The sequence below is a fragment of the Oncorhynchus clarkii genome, chromosome 13 (genome assembly GCF_045791955.1).
Source record: "Oncorhynchus clarkii lewisi isolate Uvic-CL-2024 chromosome 13, UVic_Ocla_1.0, whole genome shotgun sequence".
Lineage (NCBI taxonomy): Eukaryota > Metazoa > Chordata > Actinopteri > Salmoniformes > Salmonidae > Oncorhynchus > Oncorhynchus clarkii.
Window position 1 is genome coordinate 42280364 of NC_092159.1, and position 16228 is coordinate 42296591.

A 16228-nucleotide genomic window follows, 5' to 3' on the forward strand; every position below is an offset into this window, starting at 1 on the left:
AGAACTACAAGTCCCTAACACCATGTAGTTTGACGTATCACACATCAGAAGGCTTTTGGCTAGAAACTTGTGTTTATTTTCTTTAGCGGACACCAAGGTATCCTTGGTTCTATCGTTATTCTTGACAGGTACACAGTTGGATATATAAGTGCCTGTGTAATACCGAAGAAAGTCTAAAACTTGTTACAAAACGGTCCCTTGGACGATAATTACACTAGCGTAGGGGCTAGTAACGTTAGTAGTTAGCCAAGTCTGTAGCTAATTAGCTAGCTAGCAACAACAAGGAAAGATGGGGTCGATTCTTAGCCGGAGAATCGCTGGCGTTGAGGATATTGATATCCAGGCGAATTCTGCGTACAGATTTCCACCGAAATCGGGTAAATATAGCTATTCATTTGGATTGTAACGCTAAAACTCGAACTATAGCTAACGCTGCTAACGTCAGTTAAACTGACATCATCAGTTCCCAACATTATAGGCCTAACGTTACATGTGAACGCTGTAAATGGGTAATTGGATGATATTCAGTCGTGGTGAGATGTTTATTTGATGAGGCAGAGTTGTGCATCGGTACACTGATGTTGTCCTGATTAAAGATAGGCCTTCCATCCTGATTTTATCCTGATTCTAATCTAGTCACATACTTCTATTTTTTTTAAGGGAATTACTTTGCCAGCCATTTTTTCATGGGAGGGGAGAAATTTGACACTCCACATCCAGAGGGTTACCTATTTGGAGAAAACATGGATCTGAACTTCCTTGGAAATAGGCCTGTACAAGTAAGGACCTACAAGTTCGCTATACAGTGGTAAAGATTCTTAGCTATGTTGTTAAGTTTTGCACCTTGCAAGCTGCAGACAGAGAAGTAACATGTACAGCCTATTAGGCATATTAGTTGAAGTGGAAGTTCAGGACTGGTCCTTGATTCACATCCCCCATGTTATTGGTTAGGCTATAGCATTTGAAGTTTATCTGCATTGGGCTGTTCTTTTCTTAGACTAGTTGTCATGTCTCACCTTTGCTTAGTTTCCGTACGTGACCCCGGCACCCCATGAGCCTGTGAAGACCCTGAGAAGTCTGGTCAATATCAGAAAGGACTCCCTGCGCTTGGTCAGGTGAGGAAAAACACCACCATATTCTACAGCGAGTAGTCTTCAGACTAACCTTACCTCATTTATTTTTCTTAGTGGTTTTCATTGTCAAGTGATTCAGGTCAAGAATCCTGGCTGATTGAGCTTAGCTTAACATCTATTCACTGTACTTGTTTAGGCCTATGTTTCATTTGATATCGACATGCTTTCATAAGTGTGGTGCATGAGGGATTTGTTGTTGTTGTTGTTAACTTAATCATAGCTTCAGTATCAAAGTTATGTCATTTTGAAATTGGCCACTTAAAAAAGCTAGCTTAACATTGTTTTGTTTGTCTCCTTGACTACTAGGTATAAAGATGACACTGATGCTCCAGTAGAGGAAGGAGGGAAGCCAAAGGTTCTGTATGGTGTGGAGTTCACATTTGACGCTGATGCTCGTGTGGCTATCACCCTGTATTGCCAAGCTTTTGAGGAATTCACCAATGGGATGGCAATGTATGTAAGAGTCTGATTCAGAAACCTTTTCATTTACATAATAGACTATGTTTAGCATCAATATGCTATTTCTAAGTCATTCACTAATTATAAATACATATTTTCTTCCACTGTCTCTTGCTCTCTTGCTAACTAAATCAAATTCATAATTTTACATTTCTCATTTGAAATTAAATCCATGCCTTTTATCTGTTTCTGCAGTGAAATTGTTTTATTCACTTTAAAGACACGTTGTATAAGAACATCTTATGATAGTGGCCAATATACAGCATAGAATGCCAGTCTCCAAAAAGCAGACTGGGAGAGATACAATGGGTCCTTAGCAACTGCCTGTCTCCATGGATACGCATGTCATCTGAAGAGGGAATTAATATAATAGTTAATGCTGAGGTCATTATGTGAGTGGATGGATGTGTTTTTCTGCCTTTTTTTGCAGGTTTTTTTATTGAGCTTTTCCATTGACAAATTTAAGAGGGAAAATACGGAAATGGATTTTAGTTAGGCCTAATGCTGTTTTTCATTATTTGTGGTCGAAGAAAGAGCTCTCAACAAGAGATCTGATAAAGAACATCTTATAATTCCGCTATACTAAATTAACGTTGATAGTTGTTGTATTGATAAGATATTGACATCACTGTTTCTGTCTTGTGTAGGTACAACCCAAAGGGCCCAGCCCTGGTTTCTGAGACTGTGCACTATAAGAGGGGTGTGAGCCAACATTTCTCCCTACCTTCTTTCAAAATCGATTTCACCGACTGGAAGGAGGAGGATGTGAGTATATCTGGGCAGCAGCACTCAATCCTGTGGAGTGATGTCACCAGCTCACAGTTGATAAACTCATCTGTTGTCACCATTTATTTTATCTTTACAGCTGAACTTTGACCTGGACCGGGGTGTTTTCCCCATGGTGATCCAAGCTGTGGTGGATGAAGGGGATGGTAGGTGGTCCAAACGGTTGACGCTGATGTTAATGTACTGCGCTCCATATATCACCTCAAGACTGACTTAACAAACTTAGTTGGCAACTGTCTCTCCGCTGTACCACAATAGCAGGTGCTAGATTAGACACTCTGTATGCACAGAGTACAGTAATCCCTTATGAATTAGTATTTGTCCTTTTCCAGATTGCTTGGGACATGCACATGTGCTGCTGGCAGCCTTTGAGAGAGTAAGTAACTCATTGTGTCAATTGAGTGGAAGAGGACAGTGTTTGAATTTGACTCAAATTTGCATCCCGCGTCTGATGTCATGAAGTTCTGTTTTCACATTATGAAATATGTGAAGTAAACACCATTTCTTCCCTTCAAGCATGTGGATGGCAGTTTCTCCGTCAAGCCTCTGAAGCAGAAGCAAATTGTAAGTTAACACAAGTTAATCCATGTCTTCTCTATTATATTAGTCGATTATTCAAAATACAAATGCCTGAATAACAAAAACATGTTAATTTACAACACATACATTCGTTAGCATGTGTGCTTACGTCCTCTTTATCCCCTATGGGACATAAGGCTACAATGTGTTCCTCCCATCGTTCTCTGTCCTTGGCCACGTGTTACCATGTGTGCGCTCTGTTATAGGTGGATCGTGTGAGCTACCTGCTGCAGGAGATCTATGGAATTGAAAACAAAAACAACCAAGAGACCAAGGTTGTTGTTCTAGAACTCACCAGGAACAACTTTTGTAGATGCATACAGTAGATTTATTTAACATGAATTTACAAAGGCTGTTGGAAAGCAACACATTTTTACATTATAGAGGTGTAACCACACCTGAATCTATCAGAAATGTGTCTCATTTTGCTGTAGGTTTTCAGACCGTTGGTTTGTGTAGTCTATTTTTTTCTACATGTTCATCACTCTTAACAACACTCTTGTTTTTTGGTTCTCTGCAGCCATCGGAGGATGAGAACAGTGACAACAGCAATGAGTGTGTTGTTTGTCTGTCAGACCTCCGAGACACCATCATTCTGCCCTGCAGACACCTGTGTCTCTGCAACTCCTGTGCTGACACCCTGCGTTACCAGGCCAATAACTGTCCTATCTGCAGACTGCGTAAGGAGCGACGCTAGTTTGTTTCCAATAGGCTTCCAACTGGGATTTCATGCCTTAGCTAATAGGACATAGACCTGCCAGGCTGCCATGTTTCAGAGCTCAGCAAGAGAGACACCTAATGGACGTGGAGATGAATGCCCTGTGTGGACTGAGCTGATTTAAGGAAAATGCTGTAAAGTTGACATTTTAGTGAAGATGCAGTCCCATTTGACAGTGTGTAGTGTAATCAGTGTTTGGTCTGTCTCTCTCCCCAGCCTTCCGAGCCTTACTGCAGATCAGAGCTGTGAGGAAGAAGCCTGGGCCGCTGTCCCCTGTGTCTTTCAGCCCTGTACTGGCTCAGACCATGGACCATGATGAGCACTCGGTACAGCGCACACGACCCAGGCATTTGTTGTTAATACATGACATAATTTGTGACAAGGATTGTTTCTTTTTATACTTGTATTTAACGAAACTCAACTCCATCACGATGCAGTTACAAAGCCTTTAATAAATGACTGTGAATGACTAGTGAAGATATGAGCAGTCTTTCTGCGTGTGCGTCTCTCCAGAGCTCAGACTCGGTTCCCCCAGGCTTTGAGCCCATCTCTCTGCTGGAGGCCCTGAACGGCCTGCACTCTGTGTCCCCCTCCATCCCCCCCGCCCCCCTCTACGATGATATTAACTTCTCTGGGAGCCTGGTAGGGGAGGGCCGGCCGCTGGGCTCCCCAGAACACTCCGGTGAAGGGGGCCTGCAGAAGGGCAAGGTCAGCAAGTCACCTGACAGGTAATCCTGAGACACAAGGGTAGTAACAAGCTCAGTTCACTTTCTCCTCCATCTGAGATGGACCATCTCCCTGAAGTGTGCACTCGTACACTACACTCCCCCTCATGGATTTAAAAGTAATGGACAGGTGTAAGAGAAGATGGTGGAACCTCCCTCCAGCGAATATTTAAACCAATCCAATGCTTTGAAATCTTTTGAGGTAGGGTGAATCAGTGCACACTTTAGGAAGAAGGGGGAGGAACTGAAGTGGGCTAAAGTCTCACAGTGCTGCTCTCTACAGTCCAGCTGCCTGCTACTGTAATTCTTCACACCATTACCATTTGATTTGAATGGTCTTTAACTTCGAGCATATGCAATTTTGAATGATTTAGTTTTAGTATGGAGTTAATAGCCCTGACAGATTAACTGCCCTGGATGGATTTGCTTGTTGACATTGGGTTTGACTCTGGATTGATTGCTCATCATTTTGTGTAACAGCTTGGCCCAGGGTCAGAATAAAGAGTGTCCTTATGTTGTGGTGAGCTGCTGCTAGAGGTCATCTTCTGTATCCAGCACCATGCTACAAACTGATTATATGGCATGTCCTTGGCAATCCATCCAGTTGACATTGCTGTGCCTTGCCAACCTGCAGAAAATAAACTTACTAGGACAACAGTACAGAGTGCAGTCTGTATATTATAAAGCTTCACGTCGGTTGTAAATATTTTTTTGTTTGTTATCAATGTCACCTCATTGTAAGTGTTTCACCCCCGCAGCACCCTGAGGTCGCCCTCATCACCCATCCAGGAGGAGGATGAGGAGAAGCTGTCTGAGATGTCGGACGCCCAGCCTCACACACTGCTCTCCAGCAGCCCTGCTCCCACCGAGGCCACTGCTGCCGAGGATATACCGGAGTTCATCTCCCCAGATGATGGTGAGTTCTGTCATGCTCTGAATGCACGTAGTTAGCGGTCCAGTCTACATCAAGTTCGAGTAGATGACCTCTCCAAATAATGACTTGAAATACCTACCAGGGTACATTGCAAACCAGTGTAAGGACATTTAGGTCTTGTTGCATGTTGTGACCTTGTCTCTCCCTCCTGTCGTGGGTGGTACAGAGGACAGGCTGCACTCTGGAGGAGAGCGAGAGATCCTTCAGGACTACAGCAGTGAACACAGCAGCCTGACCAAAACAGAGAGTGACCCGCCAGGGGACCTGTCTCTGCCAGGTAAGCTAATAATAACACAAGGCCCAGGCCTGTGCGTATCTGTGCACAATTGTGTATGTTTGTCTGGATATTAAAGATATTCTCTGGTTCTTTTGTATACTTTTTAGCTAGTAGTTCTGAAAGTAGCGCCCACGAGCCAAAAGAGGCCCCAGAAAATTGCGTACTCTGTCACATATGTGCATCATGTCTCTCTGTCTACTGTGTGCGTGTTGCTAGGGATTTCTTGGCTAGTTCTGCTCATAGATTATGTATGAACTACACATTAACACACAAAAAATTGGAACCTTAAAACATACTTACTAGTTGCCAAATTACCAGAGCATGTCTTTAAGGCTCAAACCAATTGTTAACATACATTTTTGATTGCACGTATAATACCTTTTGGCTCTTTTTCTCTTTATTCTCCCAGGCTTTCAGTCCCCCAGCTTTGCATCTAACCTGTGTGCTGTTTGTTCTTCTCTGTTTCCTTACTCCCTGCCCTGTCCCTTTACCTGGCCTTGCTATGGCCAGCTCTAGGTCCTGATGCCTGCTCTATTGGTGTGGAGGAATAAATGTGGTATGTAGGACTTCTCTGTCCTGTCTTTACCTATCTGCTTTTCTGTCTCGTTGCTTCAGAGAAACCGATTCCTCGCTATCTGTCAGATTCAGGACAGTTGGTTAATAATCTGCTGCAGGTTGTAAGTCTGTTTATCATGCAAATAGACAGCAAGTTTGTATTGATAAGTATGCAACTGTTTAGATTTATTTCACTGGAGTAAGAGCTCCTCTTGTTTAATTGGATCATGCTCCTTGTGTCCACAGGGTCATCAGAGAGCCTGAAGAGTCAGAGTACCAACTGCTCCAGCCAGCCCCTCCTGTGTCCCCCCAGCAGCCTTCACATGGAGGATGAGCAATTTGACCCCTAACCTCTGGGCCCAACGGTTCTCCCTCTCTGGCTGAGTCCCAATTCACTTTCTCACATGGATTTCACAATGGTGGAAACTCCCTCCAGTCAATAATTACACCAATCCAATGCTTTTAAATCCATGACGGGGAGTGTGAAAGTGCACATTTAGCCTAAAGGATGAATAATTGGGACTTAGCCATGGTCTCCTCCCAAGCCCATCCCTCCCCCATGATCCAGTCCCCTTGGGCCTTGTAGAAGACCTCTCTCCTACTTTGGTCACCGATTCATGCCATAACTGGCATTGATTCAAAATGTGTTTGTGGTGGTCACTGCAAGGATTTACTAAAACCATACTATACCTTAATAAAAAAAACAACAAGTCCTTAATTAGATTGCTTTGCATACATACATTTAGGAGTGTGTAATTGTTTATCCATTCTGGATGGGGTTGTGATGCAGTGGCGGACGTTGCATGATTCCAGTGGTTGAGTATGACTACCATCATATGGTAGTACTAGAAGCACACTCACTTTCAGTTTACTCTATTCAAATTACTGCTTGACACTAATTGTTTTAGAGAGCATTAATACCATTCATGTTGTATTCATCTAAACTAATAACTTTTTTTAACTGTTATTTCTTGGTGCTTGTATGATATGAAACGTTTTTGAAAGCAAACTTTGAAACATTTCAGTGGACATTTGACATGATCTAAACATGACATAATTGAATGGTGTCATTTTTTTTTTTTAAAGGTTTTGAGGATTCATTCATTTTACTTTGAAATGGTGAATTCCCCTGTCATAGCAAGTCAAATTGAGGCATTTCATTTCAAGTTGTCTTCAACGGTAAATATCCGCATTTGTTTGTTTTTATACTGAATTATGTGATATCTTATATATTGTACCTGTACTAGAAAATTGTGTAGATTAATTTGCAAAATTGTATATTTGTGTATTATAGAAGAACATCTGGGGATTCAAATAAGGAGATTAGTAGTTACAGCTACATGCACAGTATCTCACATTTAGCTGATCGATTTTTAGTGACAGAGTCCAGCTTTACACCCGAACAGCTGAACACAAAGATAGATAGAGCCTGCAACAAGCCAATACGCGATGCTGACTGTATAGCACAAAGTGTGTTATTTGTAGACGTGGCATATTTCTGTAGCTATATTGTGGCTTGTCATCCTGGCATAGTCGTTGCCTTGCTCAAGTTCCATAACTTGCAGTGTCTGACTTCCCTGTAGATGTAGCACCATACGTATAGATCTATGTGCCTTCAACTAAACAGATATGGCTGCTGCTTGTTGCATTTTTGGTGTTCTTGTGATGAAACTGTTTCAGGATATACAGCTGTATGAGCACGTAGTCTAGGAGGTTTTTATTCCCATTGGCTGATATACAGAGCTGTAAAAGTATGACGTTTCTTTGCATTCTCAATGGTTCGTTAAATATTTTTAAAGAAACCTAATTGTTATTAAAAACCAACTGTTCAGCAATTACAATTATGTTAAGTCCATATATTGATACATTTAATCTAAAAATTAACTACATTATGAGTAGACTTGGTCTGTATTGTATGTGTTCTAATTTTTTTTCCCCAGGGGGAATAAACTAAATGCTTCTCAGCCATTTTACTTATGCAACATCTTGAGACATTGCATCTTTAACATTAGGTTATCTTTTGTTTGTGAGTTTTGTTGTAGAGGGGTGTAAAACTATCCAATCTGTTTTGGATTAACACTGTTCATGTCATGTGTCTTTGACTAACGATGTGTCATGTTAACTTTGATGATACACTTATGCCTTGTTCCTGTTTCTCACTATTATTGACCTGGTATCCAGGACAACACCACATTTAGTGATTCATAACTCTAGCAATATCTGTCTGTCCCTGTGTACAGTTGTAGGATCTTCATTTGATCAATATTCTGTTACTGAGAATTTTCCTTCACAGCAGGAAATGCAAACTTGTAGTGTATTCAAGGTTTAAAAGGGCTCCTAAAGTTTGTCATTTCTACTTTAAAATATCAGACTAGATTTGCAGTAACGAAAAATGTATCAACCCCTACAAAAATGTCCCATTCATTATAATCCACATAATTCAAATTTCCTGTTGCTGCAGGATTATTTTCCTGCTGTAGCAAACTGGCTCAAATTAAGATCCTACATGTGTAGCCTATAGCCGCATGTGAATAACAATTAAATAAATGTAATGTTGAACACTTCTGGTTTTAACTGCATGTCCTGTGATGACCATTTAGGGTGAATTCGGAAAAAGTGGGACACTGCATTTCTATCTTCTGTAACCTCTTTCGACATCTATTCAACATATTAGCCCAACACGTGACACATTTCTGAAATCCTACAGATGTTTCGTAATCACACAAAAAAACGACTGTTGATTTCATATTCACAGGAGGCATAACCATATTTTCAGTTCGCTTTTGGTCGACTTTGACACCATTATTATAGTCCTAATTGTACTTCAATGACGATTCAATTTTGTGTGATTAGGAAACATTTGAGGATTTCAGAAATGTATCATGTTGGGCCGATATGTTGTCTGAAGAAGTTACAGAAGACGAAAACGCAAAAAGTGTCCTGCTTTCTGAATTCCAGAAATAACAGTACTAATAACAGGATATAGTACTACAAGAACCAGAGCTTAACCTAAATACAGGTGGTCCCTAATGTAAACTGGTTCTCTCTCCATTAGAAAAGCCCACTCCATTCTGTGCTACTTTAACTAGCTATGGTTGGTAAAGCGGGACAACAAACATGACAATTTCAAAATTGAAAGATAATATTGGCAACTTTATATATTTTGATGCACCAGTACATAGTATTCACATTTACGTCAACATTCGGCACAGTGCATTATGTAGGACCGTTTTATAACCTTAACAACACAGAGAAGCTATGTCACTGATTTTACCTTGTGCTTCCCGGGGTGAGCTTCCTGTTTGCTTTCTCTGCCCCTCCATGGTGTCACCAATTAAGTGATGTAATTTTGCTTTTAGTAACAATAGTTTAGATGTTCTTTTGTCAGACCAAGAAATAAAGGAATCAGGATTAATCTGTCCCAGTTTATGTCTTGTCCCACTCTTTCCCGAATTCACCCTATGCATAGTCCTACAAGTTGAAATGAAATGTGTATGTATATATTATATATACAGTACCAGTCAAAAGTTTGGACACCTACTCATTCAAGGGTTTTAATTATTTTATTATTTTCTACATAGCAGAATAATAGTAAGAGATCAAAACTATGAAATTACACATGGAATAATGTAATAACCAAAAAAGTGTTAAACAATTCTAAATAGATTTTAGATTCTTCAAAGTAGCCACCCTTTGCCTTGATGACAGCTTTGCACACTTGTGGCATTCTCTCAACCAGCTTCACCAGGAATGCTTTTCCAACAGTCTTGAAGGAGTTCCCACATATGCTGAGCACTTGTTGGCTGCTTTTCCGTCATTCTGCGCTCCAACTCATCCCAAACCATCTCAATTGGATTGAGGTCGAGTGATTGTGGAGGCCATGTCATCTAATGCAGCACTCCATCACTCTCCTTCTTGGTCAAATAGCCCTTACACCGCCTGGAGGTGTGTTGAGTCATTGTGCTGTTGAAAAACAAATGTTAGTCCCACTAAGTGAAACCAGATGTGGTGGCGTATCACTGCAGAATGCTGTGGGTAGCCATGCTGGTTAAGTGTGCCTTGAATTCTAAATAAAGCACAGACAGTGTCACCAGCAAAGCACCATCACACCACCTCCTCCATGCTTCATGGTGGGAACCACAAATGCGGAGATCATGCGTCCACCTACTCCGCCATCTGACAAAGACTTGACGGTTGGAAACAAAAATCTCAAATTTCGACTCATGAGACCAAAGGATAGATTTCCACCAGTCTAATGTCCATGGCTCGTGTTTCTTGGTCCAAGCAAGTCTCTTCTTCTTATTGGTGTGCTTTAGTTGTGGCGTCTTTGCATTTTGCAGCAATTAAACCATGAAGGCCTGATTCACGCAGTCTCCTCTGAACAGTTGATGTTGAGATGTGTCTGTTACTTGAACTCTGTGAAGCAGCAGGTAGCTTAGTGGTTAGAGTGTTGGGCCAGTAACTGAAAGGTTGCTGGATTGAATCCCTGAGCTGACAAGGTAAAAATCTGTCGCTCTGCCCCTGAACAAGGCAGTTAACCCACTGTTCCCCTGTAGGCTGTAATTGTAAATAAAAATGTGTTATTTACTGACTTGCAAAGTTAAATTTAAAAAGCATTTATTTGGGCTGCAATTTCTAAGGCTGGTAACTCAAATGAACTTATCCTCTGCAGCAGTGGTAACTCTGGGTCTTCCATTTCTGTGGCGGTCCTCATGAGAGCCAGTTTCATCATAACGCTTGATGGTTTTTGCCACTGCACTTGAAGAAACTTTGAAAGTTCTTGACATTTTCTGCATGGACTGACTTTTGGTTGCTACATGATTCCATATGTGTTATTTCTTAGTTTTGATGTCTTCACTATTATTCTACAATGTAGAAACTAGTAAAAATAAAGAAAAACCCATGAATGAGTAGGTGTGTCCAAACTTTTGACTTGTACTGTATATACAAAAGTATCTGAACAACCCTTCAAATTAGTGGATTTGGCTATTTCAGCCATACTCCTTGCTGACAGGTGTCTAAAATCGAGCACACAGCCATGCAATCTCTATACAAAACATTGGCAATAGAATGGCCATACTGATGAGCTCAGTGACTTTCAACGTGGCACCGTCATAAGATTCCATCTTTCCAACAAGTCAGTTAGTCAAATTTCTGCCCTGCTAGAGCTGCCCCGGTCAACTGTAGGTGCTGTTATTGTGAAGTGGAAACATCTAGGAGCAACAATGGCTCAGCAGCGAAGTGGTAGGCCACACAAGCTCACAGAACGGGACCGCCAAATGCTGAAGCGTGTAGCTCGTAAAGATCGTCTGTCCAAGGTTGCAACACTCACTACCGAGTTCCAAACGGCCTCTGGAAGCAACATCAGCACAAGAACTGTTCGTCCCGAGCAGCCGCACACAAGCCTAAAATCATCATGCGCAATGCCAAGCATTGGCTGGAGTGGTGTAAAGCTCGTCACCATTGGACTCTGGAGCAGTGGAAACGCGTTCTCTGGAGTGATGAATCACTCTTCATCATCAGGTAGTCTGACACATGAATCTGGGTTTGGCGGATGCAAGGAGAATGCTACCTGCCCCAATGCATAGTGCCAACTGTAAAGTTTGGTGGAAGAGGAATAATGGTCTAGGGCTGTTTTTCATGATTTGGGCTAGGCCACTTAATTCCAATGAAGGTAAATATTAATGATACCGCATACAATGATATTCTAGACAATTCTGTGCTTCCAACTTTGTGGCAACAGTTTGCGGAATGCCCTTTTCTGTTTCAGAATGACAATACCCCTGTCCACAAAGCGAGGTTGATACAGAAATAGTTTGTTGAGATCGGTGTTAAAGAACTTGACTGACCTGCACAGATCCCTGACTAAAAACCCATCGAACACCTTTGGGATGAATTGGAACACCTACTGCACGCCAGGCCTAATCTCCTAATATCAGTGTCGGACTGAATGGAATCAAGTCCCGGCAGCAATGTTCCAACATCTAGTGGAAAGCATTCCCAGAAGAGTGGAGGCTGTTATATCAGCAAAGGGTGACCAACTCCATAGTAATGCCCATGATTTTGGAATGAGATGTTTGACGAGCAGGTGTTCACATACTTTTGGTCATGTAGTGTATGTATGACTAAAACCATATAGAGACAGTGTAGAAACGATAATGGACCTACAGTACCTTCATACAGTTTCTTGACTGTGTCCAACTCGTTAATAATCATCAAAATTAAAGATAGACAGTCAGGGAGTATATACAATTCAAAAAATGATGGAGAGAGAACTATTTTAGGCCAATTTCTGATGGCGAGGAAATATAAGACATTTTAATGCGTCCTCCGGACATCGTCGAAGACCGAGTGCGCGAATGTGATCCGAGGGGCAAAATTAGTTTTACACCCTGAGTTAGAAAGACAGAGTTTGTGAGCCTGTGTCCCAGACTCCCAGGACCAGAGAAAGAGTAACTGTGATGGAGTTTTCTACAATGATCATATTCATTTTAACGGAATCATAGTTTCCCTGTCAGCTGGGTATACCTACTGATTAAAAAACGGATACAGCAAATTCGAGAACCTAACATCGACAATAACCAGTAGATGTCGCTAATACATCATGTCAAAGCCAGAATTACCCAATTTCATCCCAGAGCCAGTATGTTCGCAATTTCAACTACACACATTGTCATTAACTGTAACATTTATGTCTTCAATGTCTATAAAACGAGGAATTAATCAAAAGTCAATTCAAATATCGACCATGTGTAGCTTAAGTGTCACATCACAGTTGTAAAAAAATGTACTCCAAAGGTGGCTGTTTTACAATTAACTAAGGATGTATTCATTATCTACAATTATTCAGGATATATTTGAAATAGTATGTATCATTAACTGTCCAATAGCCTACAGAAGACCCTTAGTAACAAAACTGCACTTCAGTTTTTTAAATCAAAACTCATTCTTCTTGCAATTTATGAATGCACAACGTATTCACGACAGTCAGAAGCCACTTTGTTTCTGATTAATTAGGTAAAAAATATTGATACAATATTCTGTGTAATTACATTCAGTTTGTTTTCGCTGATTTAACACATTTTTCTTGTATATGCACACATACAGCGAGCCGTAGAAACAAAGGCGAAACCTGAAAACCACGGAGCCAATCAGCGACCTGCTATTTGTTTAGGGCTATTAAAACTCAAGGCGGTCTTTTCTGTCTTTCCCTCAGTATGTTCTGATCTGCCCCTCGCCGTTGTGAGATTATTATCACACATCGACAGGATCTGAACGAATGTGTAAACATAAAGGCTGCTTTTGCAAATTAAGTCTTGGTTTTACATGTTTAGATTGCAGTTTCTCTCCAAGCCATCTGTACAGACATCGCAATAACGTGTAAGAGGTTTGGGTACCATATGAGAACAGTGGAGCTGATCATTCAAGCTGTACTGCGGAGTACACCAAGACCAAGGTAAATGTACTGCTTTTGCAAATACTTCTTTATGAATGAATGGCCACTGTTCTTTTATTTTTATGAGATTATAATGCAGTTGAGTGAGATCACACCAATATTTTGTGGGAATTTATTAACAGGGACACTTTACAATGCCAGTACTACCAAGTCAGGAGATTGCCACCAGATTCAAGGAGAAATGGATGAAGCTTCACCCAGAAGACCAAGACAATGTGAATGGTGCAGTGCACCTGGATGACAGTCTCACCAGCCTCCAATGGCTCCAGGACTTCACCATAGTCAGTGTGAGTCTAGAAAGCCTACCGGGCTCCACTTGCCAGCCGTACCACCTGCCTCAGCCCAGCCACCTGCACCCTCAGGGCTCCGACTCCCCCTCCAGTCCACCTGCTGGGGACACTGCAGCCTCCGGCATGCCTCAGAGTGCAGGCAACCCCATCACCTCCAGTGCCTCAGCCAACAGGACTAGTTACTACTCACTTCAACCGACAGTGACCAACAACCACCACCAGATCACTGTGCCAGCCAAGTCCCTGGAGGAGGTAGACTTCAATACCAACCACGAGGTGAAGCCTCCCTACTCCTACGCCACACTGATCTGCATGGCCATGCAGGCCGGCAAGAAGAACAAGATCACACTGTCTGCTATCTATAACTGGATCACAGAGAACTTCTGCTACTACAGACACGCTGAGACCAGCTGGCAGGTTAGTGACTCAGTCTGTCTTCTACATTATTGATCAAACCTGAGAGAGGTGCACAACACAGGGGGAGAGAGATGTGTGGGCGATTGCATGCAACTAATCCCTCAGAGATACAGTATTTATTTTGATGTCGTATGGAAAATATGTTCTAGGCCTATCATGATTATATATGTTTATCATTGATGTAATCGTGGGTTATTTAATGTTTGATTTTTTGGGGGGGAATAAGTAGAAGGTGCTCAAACCAACGTGAGTAGAGGTGCAACCTAAAAATGAGTAGACATCATTGGACAAAAAAAAACGCAAAGCTCGCTCACCATTCAAAATGGGTAGTTTTATTAGACAAGTTAAATGATTGACTTTGTTTGATTTTCTTGGAATCTCTGTGATGGGGACTATATGATCCAGGAGTACACTGAACTTAAATTGTTATTACCTTGTCCTGACGATGCACATTTGACATGTTATAACCAATGATTTATATAAACATCATTAGTTATAACATTATGACGATCCAGCAACAAATGACAGAGAATCTTTAATGAGACTGCTGTCAGTTAGCTCATCTTTTCATGAACTACATTCTATTCTCTCCTCAGAACTCTATCCGTCATAACCTGTCACTCAACAAGTGCTTCATGAAGGTTCCCAGGCAGAAGAATGAACCAGGAAAAGGGGGATTCTGGCAGATTGACCCTCAGTACGCGGACATGTTTGTCAATGGAGTCTTCAAGCGCAAGCGGATGTCAGCCATCCATTTCAACACCCAGGGACACAGCAAAACCCAAGGATCATCCCGTAACCAAAAAACCCAGGAGTACCACCAGCATTTCCCCCAGGCCCACTACACAGTGTCCCACAGAGGGGCAGGTGCTGGGAACAGACGCAAACTTGGTGGCACAAAGTGGGAGACAGTCCATAAGTCACCACTGTTGACACCGGAACTCATGGAACCAGAGGCCCTGAAGGGTGAACTAGACTGGGCCATGGTGTTTGACGATGTTCTGAATGGGAGCAGCAATAACTTTGAGGATCTAGACATTAACTTAGCTCTGAACTCCCTGGGCTGTAAGGTGGAGCTCTCCCAGCAGGATCAAGGCCGGGCCTGGCACCTGGGGAGGTGGTGCAGCGGAGGGGCTGATCGGGACCACCAGCAGGCCTGCAGGTACATGGAGGTGACCACCATGGGCTGCTACAGCATGGAGGAGATCCAGCAGCACCTCAACCTGACTGGGCTGCAGCAGCCGCTCCCTTTGACGGTCCACCCACAGCACTTTGAGGAGCCGACACTGTTCCCTGATGAGCAGCAGAGGCACCCCTGGGAGGAGCTGAAAGAGGAAGTGCAGGCAGTGCCTATCACCCTGGACCATAGTCTCAGCTTCTGTGAAGGCTTCTTCACTGAGATGCAGCCATGGGGGACAGCAGAGTCTTATATGTGACACCCTCACCCAGCACCAGCCCCAATACTGAACAAGCAGTCCAGCAGGAGGCCAGAGGACCTATAGACTACTGTTTTGCTACATTAGCATTATGGATTTATTCGGAGAAACATCTGAGTCACATTTACTGTGTTTTTTTATTTGCATTTTCTATTTGCTTTGTGATTGTTTGCATCTATGAAACAAACATGCTGTTTTTATTGTAGTATTGAATGTCTGTTATAGAACAAAACAAATCTATCCTAATTAGCAACCACTTCGTTTTACATGAAGGGTTTTATTCCAAAAAATCTTTACACTACTTGTCAAAAGTTTTAGAACACCTACTCATTCAAGGGTTTTTCTTTATTTTTTACTATTTTCTACATTTTAGAATAATAGTGAAGACATCAAAACTATGAAATAACACATATGGAATCATGTAGTAACCAAAAAAGTGTTAAACAAATCAAAATATATTTTA

The 16228-nt window shown here is 41.9% G+C and overlaps 2 protein-coding genes across 3 annotated transcripts; both read left to right on the forward strand.

Annotated features, from left to right (window-relative positions):
* Positions 1–2: 2 nt before the first annotated feature.
* LOC139364745 (E3 ubiquitin-protein ligase MGRN1-like) lies at positions 3–9590 on the forward strand. Of its 2 annotated transcripts, XM_071101775.1 has the most exons (16): positions 3–377; positions 661–779; positions 1027–1115; positions 1440–1586; positions 2240–2357; positions 2458–2524; positions 2711–2754; positions 2895–2942; positions 3164–3232; positions 3478–3637; positions 3892–4001; positions 4189–4403; positions 5159–5316; positions 5501–5611; positions 6122–6167; positions 6413–9590. In XM_071101775.1, exons 1-15 carry the CDS (start codon positions 290–292, stop codon positions 6160–6162), a joined length of 1584 nt encoding a protein of 527 aa, XP_070957876.1. In that variant the 5' UTR covers positions 3–289; the 3' UTR covers positions 6163–6167; positions 6413–9590. The 2 variants fall into 2 exon arrangements, with proteins under 2 accessions (XP_070957876.1, XP_070957875.1); XM_071101774.1 differs by lacking the exon at positions 6122–6167 and having other exon boundaries at positions 17–377.
* A 4166-nt stretch (positions 9591–13756) lies between these two features.
* On the forward strand, positions 13757–15765 carry LOC139423954 (forkhead box protein J1-B-like). Its single transcript, XM_071175613.1, has 2 exons — positions 13757–14329; positions 14926–15765. Exons 1-2 carry the CDS (start codon positions 13757–13759, stop codon positions 15763–15765), a joined length of 1413 nt encoding a protein of 470 aa, XP_071031714.1.
* The last annotated feature ends 463 nt before the right edge of the window (positions 15766–16228 follow it).

Excerpts from the sequence above, each read along its gene's own strand:
- LOC139423954 (XM_071175613.1), top strand. The coding sequence starts at position 13,757 with ATGCCAGTACTACCAAGTCAGGAGATTGCCACCAGATTCAAGGAGAAA. Across the intron at positions 14,330-14,925 it reads ACGCTGAGACCAGCTGGCAG|AACTCTATCCGTCATAACCT; the intron begins GTTAGTGACTCA and ends TTCTCTCCTCAG.
- LOC139364745 (XM_071101774.1), top strand. The coding sequence starts at position 290 with ATGGGGTCGATTCTTAGCCGGAGAATCGCTGGCGTTGAGGATATTGAT. Across the intron at positions 3,233-3,477 it reads AAAACAACCAAGAGACCAAG|CCATCGGAGGATGAGAACAG; the intron begins GTTGTTGTTCTA and ends GGTTCTCTGCAG. Across the intron at positions 3,638-3,891 it reads CTGTCCTATCTGCAGACTGC|CCTTCCGAGCCTTACTGCAG; the intron begins GTAAGGAGCGAC and ends CTCTCTCCCCAG.